The 12,012-nt window shown below is 43.4% G+C and overlaps 1 protein-coding gene across 1 annotated transcript; it reads left to right on the top strand.

Moving 5' to 3' along the window:
- Positions 1–3,332: 3,332 nt before the first annotated feature.
- On the top strand, positions 3,333–8,146 carry LOC121672798 (eukaryotic translation initiation factor 3 subunit F-like). The gene is made up of 8 exons (XM_042045678.1): positions 3,333–3,618; positions 3,731–3,801; positions 3,944–4,023; positions 5,100–5,237; positions 6,318–6,409; positions 6,620–6,756; positions 6,894–7,007; positions 7,756–8,146. The coding sequence occupies exons 1-8, from the start codon at positions 3,348–3,350 to the stop codon at positions 7,831–7,833; spliced, it is 981 nt and encodes a 326-aa protein (XP_041901612.1). The 5' UTR covers positions 3,333–3,347; the 3' UTR covers positions 7,834–8,146.
- Positions 8,147–12,012: the final 3,866 nt, after the last annotated feature.

The raw sequence follows: 12,012 nt of genomic DNA, 5'->3' as shown, positions 1-12,012 counted from the left end.
GGAGGGCACCGGAGCCGCAGCGCCGCCAGCGGCCCCGAGCTCCGGCCCGGCCCCGCGGGGCCCGGCGGGCGGCGCGCGCCCTCTGGCGGGGAGCGCTGCGCATCCCCCGGGAGCGGCCGGCCCTGAGAGCCGGCACAGCGCCCGCTCCCGCCGGCCGAGGGACCTTTCCTCCGGCTGGCACGGCAGGCAGCACCTTCGGTAAGATCTATCGGTATCTTCACCAAAAAAATACACTGATGCGTTTATATAGAATACCAGGACTAGCATTTTCAGTCAGGTAACCCACCCAGGAAAACAGGGTGAACACATGACAGTACGTACTAGGGGAGAGGCACGGTATGAGACAACAGAAGACACTGTTGAGAATTTCATGGAATCATTTACGTCGGAAAAGACCTCTAAGAGGATCAAGTTCAACTGTTTACCTGTCACTGCCAGGTCCACCACTAAGGCATTTCCCCAAGTACCACATCTGCACATGCTGCTTCCCTGGGCAGCCTGTTCCAATGTTTGACAACCCTTTCAGTGAGTAAATTTTTCCCAGTATCCAATCTAAGCCTTCATGGTCTGGAATACCCCTTTGGTCAGTTTGGGTCACCTGACTGTGTCTTCTTGCAACTTTGTAGACAAAATGTACAATGGGAGACCTTTCTTATAATAAAGGAATAAAAATATCAGATTCAATCCTATGAAACTAACCAGATAAAACTACATCCTGAAATGATGAATCAAATAAGTTGTAGATATTTTATTTTACTTGTAATGCGATGTAGCAAATATCCCCTAGAGCAAGAGAATATGTTAATTCCAGGAATACAAGCAAGATAAGAAGATGGCTACTGATAAAGAAATTAAACATCATCAGTGAAAATGCAGCTGACATGACAGCAAATGCAATAATAATGACTCAGTCAAAATCAAGGACTATAAAGAGAAGTCATACAAGAGCAGAGCTTGGAGATAATTATATTCACCACCGAAATCAGATACAGGGAAACCTAGCAAGGGAAACTGTAAAATAAGACGGCCCTGAGTTATCATGCTGATCCATGTACATACGTGAATGTGTTTTCTGTGTCTCTGTAGGCAGACAGATTCTACTGTAGTGTAGTTTATGAATATCTTAATCATATCAGTAGATGGATATCAAGTTTTCACCAATAGGCACCATTGATAAGTGTATATACCCTCCTCTGAAAGTAAACTGATACTTTGTGAAACAATATTAATTATAAAGGTCTTCATTTTTCAGCAGTCATTTAGCAAGGAAAAAAGACTTTTGTAGCTTGGACACATCTGCTTCAAACACAATCACGACTGATTTTCTTATAATTAGATTTATACAGTCTTCGTATTAAGTGAGCTTTGTATGAGCCAACCACTGATCTTTGACTTTTGAGATACAGACTATCCATCTTCATTCACTACATACACTCTCTGGCACCCTGTGCAGCTACTTGACATTAACATATTAGTAGAAGTTGCCTTGAAACACAACTGCGGCTCCATATTAAGTTGCCCAATTTTTAAGGTGGAAACATTAAGTATAATGGGCTCTTATAGAGCCTTGCTTGCTCCACATGACTCTGCAGCTGACTAGGTCAAATTAAGCACCAAGCCCAGTTTGACGCAAGCAAGAATGAGATCAAACGACTGCTCTCTAACAAGAAGACATCACACATTAGGCTTCTCCATGACACATCAAAGCTCTGGGAACAGAAACCTTTTAAAGCTTTATGCAATTTGATCCAGGCATGCCTACAAGAAATGAAGGCTGCACGGAGAAAACCTAAGAATAGGAGATCTACTTTTTACAGGTACGCAGACTTGAAAATGCTTTTATGAAGAGATAAAAATCTGTTCATGCTCCCATGCATTATCTCTCCTTTGTAGCTTTGAAAGGTGTTCCCCATTTATGTAAAAGAAGCAAATTGCTTCTGCATAGGCAGAACATGTGATCCTTTATTGAGGTGCTTCTTTAATACTCAGGAGCCTTCTTCAATGACATAGTTGAAACTGCTCATTAACTGGTGACATTCAGACCTCAACTAATGAAGCAGACAAAACTCCAAAAGCCATCCGTCATGATGAAATGGTTAACAACAACAACAAAAAACTTCTAAAATAATCCAATCTTCTTATGAAGTTATTGAAAGCATACGCGTTTCATTTCACAGAATATCTCCTATTGGAAGGGACTCACAGCTCCAACTCCTGGCCCTGCACAGGACCATCCCCAAGAGTCACACCATGTGCCAGAGAGCATTGTCCAAACACTTTCTGAACTCTGTCAGGCTGGTGCTGTGACCACTCCCCTGTGGAGCCTGTTCCAGTGCTCAGTCACCCTCTGGGTGGAGAGCCTTTTGCTAATATCCGAACTAAATCTCCCCCGATACATTCCCGGGTCATTCCCTTGGCTCCTGTCCCATCAGCACAGCCATCTGTGTCTGCCCCTCTGCCTCCCCTCACGAGGAAGCTGTGGACTGTGATGAGGATTCACCACCTCAGCACTACCTGCCCCACCTGCACAGCTTCAGAGCTTGCTCGAGAGTGAACACACAGGGCACTACAAATAACAGGCAAATGTCATCCAGTAAGGTGAATTTGTTGGGTAATCACTAAACCTTGGATAGAAGTAACCGGCATTTGCTCTCTACATAATTCTTGACAACCACTTACTCTTCTATTGAGGCAATAAAGACCTGGCGAACAGGGCTAACAGCACTTGCCTGTCTCACAGGGCCAAGAGCGCTCGGGCTGTACAGCCCCGTGCACAGCGCTGCTGGAGCACCTTCCCCGCCGCCGCGTCCGCGCTGCTGCGTTTGCCGCTCCGCCGCCGCAGAGCGGTGCGGCAGCACCGGCCGCCTGTGCCCTCACGGGGGCGCGCCTGAGCCCCGGGACAGCGGCCCTGCCGTGCCCAGCCCGCCCGCGCGAGGGCGCTCACCCAGCCCCGCCAGGGGCGCGCGCGGCACCGCACAGCCCGGCGCGGCCCCGCAGCCTCCGTCCGCGGTGGTGAGCGGCATCTCCGCAGCCAATAGACGGCCCGACGGGCCGGCGGGGAGGGCGCTGCTGGCCAATAGAAGAGCGGGCAGGAGGGAGGCGGGGAATGCGAGAGCCCAATTGAGAAACTTTCCGGCCCCGCAGGGTGGGAACAAGAGTAAGATTCAGTTACAGACGGTGCGCGCTTCCTCCAATCAGAGCGTCTCCCCTCATCGCACGCTTCGGATTGGCTAACACATGGCCTTAAGCACGCCCGTCTCGCCAATAGGAAAACAGCGCTGCATGACAGACGTTCGGCTCAGCCAATTACTGTCGGTGCGGAGACCCCAGCCTCTTTCTCCGGCAAAATGGCGGCTACAGCTCCGTGTGCGGCTCCTCCCGCGGTGGCCCCGCCGCAGAGCCCGACGGCGACTCCCGCCGCCCCGGCGGGGAGCGCTCCCCCTCCGGCCGCGCCCGCCGCGCCGGCCCCGCCACCGGCCGCGCCACTGTCAGCCGCGCTCTCGGGCCCCTTCCCCGGCGGCCGCGTGGTGCGGCTGCACCCGGTCGTGCTCGCCTCCATCGTGGACAGCTTCGAGCGGCGCAACGAGGGCGCGGCGCGGGTCATCGGGACGCTGCTGGGTAAGAGCCGCCGCCCTGCCCTGCCTGCCGCAGCCTCGGGGCGAGCGCCCGCCCTCCCCGCGGCGTCCCTCTAACCCGCTGCCCTCCCTTCCTCCGTGTCTCCTTCCCGTAGGGACCGTGGACAAGCACTCGGTGGAGGTCACCAACTGCTTCTCTGTCCCGCACAACGAGTCCGAGGATGAGGTACGGAGGCGGCCCGGGCCGAGCGGGGGCTCTCTCGGCGGGGCGCGACCCCCGCGCTTCCGCTGCTGGCGGCCTGTGCCCGTGTTGCCCTCCGGGCTGAGCACCGTGTAACTAGCTGTCTCGGCCCTGTCCCGTTTCTCAGGTGGCTGTGGATATGGAATTTGCCAAAAATATGTATGAGTTGCACAAGAAGGTGTCTCCTAGCGAGATTATCTTGGGCTGGTAAGTTCTCCTTCTGCAAGAACATGCAAGTAGTTATGTTGATTCCTTAAATTACTCAAAATACGTAATTCACTTTATCCCAGATGGAGAAGCAGAAGCACTAATGCCTGTGACAGTCAGATCTTGTAACTCTCATTATACAGTCAGTGGTGAAGCTCCTGTAGCTCATAAAAGGAAGAGATAGTATTGGAAACTTACAGGATTTGCTTTTGTTTATGTCTAGCAAGGATCACAGAGGAGTGATGCCTTAGAGAATTGTGTGCATAGCTTTGTTAGAAGAACTTGCTACCTTTAATACAAACTATACCATGGAAGTTAACTGGTTAGAAAGAAGGGAGAATACAAAAGAGGTGTTTCAAGTATCAAAGGTGTCAGGAGGAATCACTGAAATACGTAGTTCTCTGCTGGAAGTACCTGTGTGTGGGATGCGAAGCAAGATCAGTATTGTGTTATGGGAACAGAGTCTGTGTCTGAGTGAGTGGCAGTGTGTTTATCACTCTTTTCATGCCTCTCTGATCCTACAAAATAGCTTCGTTTTCTTCCTGTGGAGCAAGCTTCCTCAACAGCCTTGTAATGGCAGAGCTGAGTGCAGTTCCAGTGACAGCAGTTTCCCTGAGGATGTGAGATGCTAATTGTAGAGCAGTTAAAGGAGCTAGATTAACGAGTTAAACCTCCTGCAGAGAGATGTATGATTTGTGGAAGACAAAGTTGGTCCGAATTTGTTTGGTATGCTTTGACTTACTTAGATGGAAAAAGCTGGTCTAGAACACAATGACAGATAACTGAATATTGGGTGTCTGAGGTCAGTCTACTGACATTTTATGGCTGGTAGTACAACACTGGCCTTGTGCATATTTTGGGCATGGGTGTGCTCAGCCTGTGATTCCTACAATTTTAGGGACAAGTGGCCATAAGCTAAAAAATCCTTAGTTAAAACACTTATGTTTAGTATGCTGCTATAGTTCAGTGTTTGGAAATCAGTGTTTTAGGATACAAACCTGTTAAATGCCAACAATACAAAACACTGGGCACATGAATGTTGAAAGAATGGCTCTTCAGCTTGTGTTCTTTTGAAGGTACGCAACAGGTCATGACATCACGGAACACTCAGTCCTGATCCATGAGTATTACAGCCGGGAAGCACACAATCCAATCCACCTCACTGTGGACACAAGTCTCCAGAATTCACGCATGAGCATTAAAGCCTATGTCAGGTACTCTGGGAGGCTGCAATTCTGGGAGGGGAGCAATCTGAATTAGTGAGAGATGTCCCATCAGGTTAACAAGAAATGTAGTGGGGTGCAGTGTCCTTTTTTGGGCAGTATTGTGCAGTAGTTAAACATAGTGGTGAGCCAGGGATCATGGCTTACTTCTCACTGGAATATCTTGACCATTGTATGTAGGCAGAAAGACTTCATGAACTGGAACCTCTTGGGGTGGGGAATTGTGACTTAATTAACAATTTTCAGAATGTCTCTGGGACATTTCACAGGGTTCACACAGCTAGCAGTAATGTCACTAACTTCCATCATGCTGACTGAATGCTAGCCTGTAGCCATAGGGCTTTACTGCTCAGCAGTGCATTTATACAAGTTGGAGGATTAATGTGGTTAAAACAATTCAAACAGCATCTTCTTGACGTGTCTTTCTTCCCCTTAAACCCATCTTTCTTGTAAATTAACAATGGAGATTAAATATTGAGAACTTAAAACTCTTCTACCTCACTGAATTCATCCCAGTATTGGCTGAAGAACTCTGCTCCGTAAGGAAAAAACCTCTTTCTTTGTAGAGAAAATACTGCTTCTTGACTGTGCATCTTTAAAATGGGAGCTGTTCCATGACATATTACTTAAATGGACTTCTAGTAGTTTGAATAATAGGTTTAATAAAGGTGTTGAGAGTGCTTTGTACTTGAATTTTGTCATATTCCTTGTTCCTTCAGTCATTTCTTAAAGCATGAATATTTCAGGATAGAAGAGCACCTGCTCTAAAAGCAAGAAGGAACTTTGGCTAAGATGACAATACTTGGCTCTTCATGCACTCATGCTGACAAATGTCAAACCAACTAGGAATATTCTTGGATGAAAAAGAGCAATTAATAGCATGCCAGAACTGATTTCCAGTCCTCAGTTATCCTTGGTCTTAAAATTGCTGATTTTGGTGAGAATGAGTAGTCTACTCATGTTTACGCTTTAATGCTAACAGAGATCATTGAGATGGAAATACCTTTTTTCCTCCCTTATATATGTCCATGCTGAAAACATCTTGTTGTTCTCTTTTTTTTTTTTTTCTAGTGCCCCAATGGGAGTCCCTGGTAAAACTATGGGCGTGATGTTCACACCCCTAACAGTGAAATATGTTTATTATGATACAGAGCGGATAGGAGGTGAATGCTTTCTTCCTATTTTGGTTATAACCATTGTTGTGACACTGTTCAAGTACTTCTTTTTACCCTGGTAAAATTGCCATTCTGGTAATTTTACTGGTAATCAGACTGTCTTGCTGAAGCTTTCCTAAAAAATCTTCCACACGTTAAGGATTTAAGCTGGTTTCTGTGTCAGTCAGTTTTTTTCACTGATCCTCCTTTTGCTTTCAGTGGATCTTATCATGAAGACCTGCTTTAGCCCTAATCGAGTGATTGGCTTGTCCAGTGACTTACAGCAGGTGGGGTCAGCCTCAGCCAGGATCCAGGATACCCTGACCATGGTGCTGCAGTACGCCGAGGACGTGTTGGTAAGGCCAGCTTTCTATCAGCCAGAAAAAAAGGTTGATGTAAACTTGTGCATCTTGTTTTTCTCGTTATTATTTCTCTTTCTGGGCCATAAACTTTGAGTTCCACTTATGCTGAAGTGTGTGTTTCTTATGCTTAGTCTGGCAAAGTGGCTGCTGACAACACTGTCGGGCGCTTCCTGATGGATCTTATTAACCAGGTGCCAAAGATTTCACCAGAGGACTTTGAGACCATGTTGAACAGCAATATCAATGTAAGTTCGTAATTTAATTTTTTCTGTGCCTTCCTAGCAATTTTGAAAATTTGTCATACAGACATAAATTTGTCTGTGGTCTATGTTTTCATACAAACATGTTAATAGCAAATATAGCCTTTTATTTTCAGTAATTTGGTGTTTTAAGGGCTGAGGGTGGATAAAGGAGCTCACCATAATCTTGCAAGCAACTGCAGATAAAAGAATTTTTAAGGACTCAGGAATTTTGCAAGTAATCTGAAAACCAGTACCAATTCTTCTTTCATATTGATTGGACGATATCAATTACCAAACTTAAATAATTTTGGTTTCAGCAATAACTGGTGACTTGCCAGATTCCTTTGCGTGAGCTGAAGTTCTCTCTTTCCATAACACTTATGACATGAACAAGGATTTTTAGCATGCTACCTGATTTCTGTAACAGATTTTTAGAAAACTTAAGTTTCTGAATATGTTGTTCACCCACAGTCTGTAAGACCAGAACTAATTTTTAATTTTGCTTATACCCTTTGACTTGCCTGGTTAACATGGGTGAACTCAGAGTTAAAATTTCACAAGCAGTGTTTCATATTCCAGGAATACCAAAAGCTTCCTGCAAGGGAAGCATTCCTCAGGGTAGGACTTTCAGGACTAATTATATTTCTTCTAGCTGATTGTAAAATGCTTTACAGATGTTAAAAACTCAGCTCTCTAATAGGTTATGATTTATTAGTATTTCTGATCACTGCTTTTTTCTCCTCCCTTTCAGGACCTACTGATGGTAACCTACTTGGCAAATCTCACACAGTCACAGATTGCTCTCAATGAAAAACTTCTGAGTTTATAAAGAAATTTTGCCACCCTACACTTAAAGGAGCCCGAAGAATGAGCAGATACACTTTTCTTTGGTGTTAGAAACTTCCTTGGACTGTAATTTAATTACTTACATGACTTGGTTTACATCATTATTTCCATTGCTCTGAAAAATCCCTAACATGCTTTAGGAAATGAATGGGAATGGCTGCAGTTCAGTTGAGCCTGATATTTTAAAATGCAATATGAGAATCTTTTGTCTCCTGGGTTTATCTACTTGTATAACAAAATACAGCTTTACTGTAAGAATGTATTTGGAATAAAACTTCATTGCAGTGGCAACAATGGCTTCTGTCCAGAAAAAAACTTTCTCATTTATTGTGTAATGAATCCACTTTTGGAAGAGGGTGGAGGGAGGTAACATGGCATCAGGAAAGAAAGAGTGGATCCAAGTCAACTCCAGACTTCTTTGCAGGTTTTTTTCCAACTGTTAAAGCACACTGAAAGTGTGGGGTTTTGTGTTGCATGCTTTACCATGAAGGACTACAGAATGGTCTCTGGTTTATTAGTGGTGCTGTGTATATCCCCTCAGCAGGGTACTGAGAGACTATGAGACAGTAAATTCAATTTATGGTACACTTCTATGCATCTAATTATTTTCTGATTGTTTGGGAAAGGAAGTCAAGGTCAATAGCATTAGCCCCTCATAAAGGGGGAGTTCAGAGAATTAAAGCCAGCAACTGAGTTCATGGTAAAAGGGTTTGAAAAGCATTTCTGGCTAAACAAGTGTGGCTACTGGAGTTTCCATCTTTGCCAAAGAAGAAAAGGACAGCAAAATGAGAATTCATGAAATTTGAGGTTAAATTTGGATGTTAGGAATTTTCTATTTCATAACCCTCTACTGCTGTTAAAATTATGTGAAGAGAAACCTCATTTTCTCCCCAAGACATATTTCATGTTAACTGAGTTCCAGATGAAAGAAAGCCGATACAAGTATCAGCTGTAACTTCGCATGGTCTCTGCCAATAACATTACCTTTAGAAGGCTGTCTACAGTTCAGCTGTACTGAGGGGGTACTCTGCTTTAACAAAATTAAAGCATCCCTCTTCTACAACAAAACTTCCCACCTTACTAATGACTGTATCTTGTTTGGTGAATGAATTTGAAATTGGAGTGTGCAAAGAGTGTTCCCCCAAATAATTCTGGTAATTTGCCAGATAAATCCAAGAATAAGACTCAAGTTACGAATCTGTAAGATCCTGTTTTGGTTGTTTTAACCTAGAGAGTTCCCCCAGTGACTCAATGCTAAATTCTAAGTTGTAATTGCAAGGTCAGTGTATGTGAAAACTGAACGTGCAGCAAAGATCCTGATCTCATTGAAAACGTTATTTATGAGCATTAAATAAGTATTAGAACTCAACTCTTGTTTTTTATTAGTCTGAATAAAAATGTTTTGCTTCCCTTTCTCTTCTTTAAACTTAATATTCTTAATTTCAGCCACTTAATGTTTCAAAATTTTCAGTTCAAGGTGTTTTTCGAAGTAAGTTTTGACATGAATGGAGGAAAAGAGGAAGCAGCAAAGCTGGTTATGTCTCTCACTTACTGAAAAGAAATTGCAGAGTGGGGAAGCATAATATTCTTTCCCTGATCTCTCATCTGCAGGAACCCCTTTCCCATTCCCTGTTAGGAAAAGTGAGAAAACATAAAAAGAAAGCTATTCAACTTTTAGAGCGTTAAAAATCAATGTTGTTTTATAAGCTAGTGTGCAGAAAATGCAAAGTTCCAAGAAGAGCAATTTGTGATCTTTGTGGAACTTGCTAGTCCTTGCAAGTACCTGAAGAAGGTATGTGACAAAGGACTGAGGTTATGTCTTCGTGGGTGGAAAGATTCACTGCAAAGCAGAGGTGTCTGAAATGACCGAAGTCCATGAGTTTAGGCCTATGCAAGACAGGACAGTGCCAAATGCTTGGAAGTGGAGTAGGAAGTTTCGTTTTTCGAAACTGTCTGATCCCATCCATTCTGTCTTTGTGAAAGGACACAGGGTGATCCTTACTTTGGAGTTTTGAATGCCTGATTTCAAATTTCAGTGGCCACTGTTACAAAGGACAACAAACACAAGCGTAATGCATCCTTTTGCTTAAAGCCTGGGCTGTGCTATTTCCTAGAAGGCTTTCCTCCTCCTCTGGAGCTGTAAAATGTCGACAGGAATTACTAAAGGTATTCTATTAGAATTGTTCTACTCTGCAGGAATCTGTCTAAAAACTTGAATTTCAATAGATAATCTCATGGGAAAAGCTTGGGAGTCAAGAAACAGCACCAAGGATTTCAAGCTTTAACTCTGTATTGACTTGTAAACCTCATGAATTTATTAGGGGACTTTCTCCTTTTTTTTGTTTGTTTGGTTTTTTGTTTTGTTTTGTTCTTTAGAATGTGTTGCTACAAATAATTGACAAAGTTTTACATAGTCAAGATAGATAATTCTCTGGTATTCTTCTGTGTATTATATTTAGTCATATTAATGATCTCACTAATACAATAAAAACTTCTATCCTCTGTGATGTGTTCAGCATTTTCTTTTCCTAGATGACTTCTCTGAATGATTGTAAATTCCTGGACATTACTGTATTACATGTTTATTTGTGGCAGTGTGCATGTTTTCCTGGTAAATATTAGGCTTTAAAATACCTTGTTCAAGCAACTCTTTACCAGCTCCCAGCACTGAAGTATTTAATGGCTCAAATGATGTAAATGATTAAGAATGTTAAAATCTTCAGATTTTTTTAAATCCTGGCTTAGTCGAGCTCACTTGGGATTTTACCTCAGCATGAAGTTCTTGAACACTTCTTTTCCTCAATACATATAACAATATTCAGAACAGAATTCAGTGTTATAACCGATTCTCTTTTGGTATAACTTGGAGGAATGTATAAAATCCATCCATCTTGTTGCCTTGGGCCTTTCTCAGACACATAATCTCAGGCAGCTTCAGCAAAGGAAGAGAATTTCAGCCAAGCATCTCTGGGCAGTGCAGAGGCAATGAACCTTTATGGTTTTTGCAGTGACCATGGTGACTTTGGACAACCTGCAGTTTAATTAGCACACAGACATTATGCTTCACTCTGACATCTTCCCAGCACAGTAAGACTGCTTGTTCACAACACTGAAAGTGCATGTAAAACATGCAAACACATGAAAGTATGCTGTGTTTCTTACCAAAATCAATACTTGCAGGATGAACTATCTTACTTATCATTTATGTTTATGAAACGCCTTCATAAAAATTTGGGAGGAGGTGGTAATGGTCTACTATTTTTTAACTGATCAGTCTCAGCAGAAAAAAGTTCTATATTGTTGGGAATAATAAACCTTATTCTGTTATCTGCAATTTGAAACTTAAAGCCTTGCTGCCAGAATGGCAATTTCGTTTGGTGATTATTTCCATGTACTGGGATGAAGGTCACTATATTTGCCTTTTTAGTTGAGTCACTTTAGTTTCTTGGCAGAACACTTAAATCTGCTGCAAAGAGGAGGTGGAGTTTTGGTGTGTAATTTTGCGAATCTGTGGACATATGCCACCTATATCTGAATTCATGGGTTTAATCCTAAGGATTAAAAGGTTGATGGTGAAAAATGTCAGACACACCACCGTTCTGGAGTAGTTAAGCAGAACAAGCTGCTGTTCTCCTGTGCTTTGAGGAAGGGTGAAGCGTCAGTTTCACCACACGGGAACTAGAGACTGGCTGGCAGTAGTAAGGGTGGTGTGAAACCCTCATGTTCAGACCACGGCGGGTGGAGCACTGACATGACTCACTGGGCAGTGACTCCCTTCAGCTAACCAAACACAGGGTTCTTCCTGAAGTGAGCTGAACTCACTCTGCTCCCTGCTCACAGGGAAGGTTAACTCACCAGCTTACTGGGACCGTGCATTTTAATGACTGCAGTCACAAGGCAGTCTAACAGGAGAAGTATTTTTAGTACATAATGTAGACTTGGACCACTGCTGTATCCTGTGGGTTTGTTACACTTTGACCTATGGTTCAAAGCTGACCAGATCTTCTTTCTTACAATAAACTTAGGGAAAGTTTTTGGTTTGAATTTGACTATATTGGCTGGAGTAGAACATAAAATGTAATGCTTTATATTACTTAAGTGGGAAATAATATTCCAGTGAGGATACACAGAACAGAGAAGCAGCATTGCTTTAGCCACCTAC

Source organism: Corvus kubaryi, unplaced genomic scaffold (genome assembly GCF_017639235.1).
Source record: "Corvus kubaryi isolate FWS band 111438036 unplaced genomic scaffold, C.kubaryi_AGA036_p1.0 64968, whole genome shotgun sequence".
Lineage (NCBI taxonomy): Eukaryota > Metazoa > Chordata > Aves > Passeriformes > Corvidae > Corvus > Corvus kubaryi.
Note: the sequence above shows the minus strand (reverse complement) of the source record. Positions and strands in the feature narration are given on the sequence as shown.

Bases quoted from the DNA above. Each gene is read 5' to 3' on its own strand.
- LOC121672798 (XM_042045678.1), top strand. From the start codon at position 3,348: ATGGCGGCTACAGCTCCGTGTGCGGCTCCTCCCGCGGTGGCCCCGCCG. The intron at 4,024-5,099 runs GTAAGTTCTCCT...GTTCTTTTGAAG, and splicing joins AGCGAGATTATCTTGGGCTG to GTACGCAACAGGTCATGACA. The intron at 5,238-6,317 runs GTACTCTGGGAG...TTTTTTTTCTAG, and splicing joins AGCATTAAAGCCTATGTCAG to TGCCCCAATGGGAGTCCCTG.